This window comes from Geospiza fortis, unplaced genomic scaffold (genome assembly GCF_000277835.1).
Source record: "Geospiza fortis unplaced genomic scaffold, GeoFor_1.0 scaffold15, whole genome shotgun sequence".
NCBI lineage: Eukaryota > Metazoa > Chordata > Aves > Passeriformes > Thraupidae > Geospiza > Geospiza fortis.
The window spans coordinates 89,587-91,278 of NW_005054778.1; the positions used below are offsets into that span (position 1 = coordinate 89,587).

The 1,692-nt window shown below is 62.4% G+C and overlaps 1 protein-coding gene across 1 annotated transcript in view; it reads left to right on the forward strand.

Annotated features, from left to right (window-relative positions):
• RFX5 (regulatory factor X5) overlaps positions 1 to 1,687 on the forward strand; it is a gene marked incomplete at its 3' end in the record, with an annotated part of 2,815 nt that extends 1,128 nt beyond the window's left edge. Inside the window, exons 4-7 of the mRNA XM_031065434.1 lie at positions 230 to 367; positions 587 to 703; positions 932 to 1,013; positions 1,535 to 1,687. Coding sequence (XP_030921294.1) covers positions 230 to 367; positions 587 to 703; positions 932 to 1,013; positions 1,535 to 1,687 — 490 coding nt within the window. The remainder of the gene's footprint in view (positions 1 to 229; positions 368 to 586; positions 704 to 931; positions 1,014 to 1,534) is intronic.
• Between the last annotated feature and the right edge of the window lie 5 nt (positions 1,688 to 1,692).

Sequence of the window (1,692 nt, forward strand, 5' to 3'; positions counted from 1 at the left end):
GCCCGGGGCTGGCACAGGGATGCCCCAGGGCGGGTCCATCACCCAGGGCTGGCACAGGGATGCCCCAGGGCAGGCACAGGGATGCTCCAGGGCAGGTCCATCACCCAGGGCTGGCACAGGGATGCTCCAGGGCAGGCACAGGGATGCCCCAGGGCGGGTCCATCGCCCGGAGGTGCTGGCACAGAGGTGCTGACGGGCTCCCTTCCCTGCCCGTGTGCCCCTGGAGCAGCAGCAGCAGCTCCTCCTCGCTGGAGCTGAGCACGCTGGGCACGGCCGAGCACATGCACGCCTGCAGCTGGATCCGCAACCACCTGGAGGAGCACACGGACACCTGCCTGCCCAAGCAGGACGTCTACGACGCCTACAAGTGAGCCCGGTGTCCCACGTCACCGTGTCACCGTGTCACCGTGTCCCAAGGACCCCCCTGTCCTGGTGTCCCATGTCCCCGTGTCCCCACCTCCCTGGGGACGCCCCTGTCCTGGTGTCCCATGTCCCCGTGTCCCGGTGCGCTGTGTCCCCGTGTCCCCAGGCCCTGGTGCCGTTCCCTGCCCTGTCCCTGATCCGTGTCACCCCTCTGTCCCCGCAGGCGTTACTGTGACAACCTGGGCTGCCGCCCGCTGAGCACGGCCAACTTCGGCAAGATCATCCGCGAGATCTTCCCAAACATCAAAGCGCGGCGCCTGGGGGGCCGTGGCCAGTCCAAATATCCTTCCTTGGCCTGGAATCCCTGTGCCAGCTGCTCTATTTCCCGTTTTCTTCCTTTTTCTTTCTTGGTTTTTTCCCTTTTTTTCCCCGATTTTTTCCCTTTCCTGGTTTCCCCAGTTTTCCCCAGTTTTCCCCAGTTTTCCCCAGTTTTCCCCATTCCTGAGGGTTCTTCAGGGGTTGGTTCCTGGTTTTTTGGGCTTGGGAAAAATCCTTGACTCTTCCCAACGTACTGCTACGGGGGGATCCGGAGGAAGACCGTGGTCAGCCTTCCTCCCCTGCCCAGCCTGGACCTCAAAGTGACCGAGACGGTGAGTTTGGGTGGGATAGTGGGATAATGGGATAGTGGGATAGTGGGATAATGGGATAATGGGATAGTGGGATAATGGGATAATGGGATAGTGGGATAATGGGATAGTGGGATAATGGGATAATGGGATAATGGGATGCAGGTCCTGCTCTGCTCCATGAATCCCATCCCGTCCCCATCCCGGTGTCCCCTCCTGCTCCGTGGGCTCATCCCTATGTCCTGCCCTGCTCCATGACCCTCCTGCTGTCCCCTCCCTGCTGTCCTCCTGTCCCTGGTCTCACACACTGTCCCTGTCTGCTGTCCCCGTCCCTGTCCCCAGCAGGCAGAGCCCTACAGCAGCAGTGAGGTGTTGGTGTCCCCACCCTGCTGTCCCCTCAGTGATGTCCCCGTCCCTGTCCCTGTCCCCTCAGTGATGTCCCCGTGCTGTCCCCAGCAGGCAGAGCTGGCCGAGCTGGCACAGTCCCACAGCAGCAAGGTGACAGTGTCCCTGTCCCTGTCTGATGTCGCTGTCGCTGTCCCCAGCAGGCAGAGCTGGCCGAGCTGGCTCACTCCTACAGCGCCGAGGTGACGGAGGCCGCGTGTGCCCTGACGTGTGACTGGGCCGAGAAGATCCTGCGGCGCTCCTTCAACAACATCGTGGAGGTGGCGCAGTTCCTGCTGCAGCAGCACATCATCAGCCC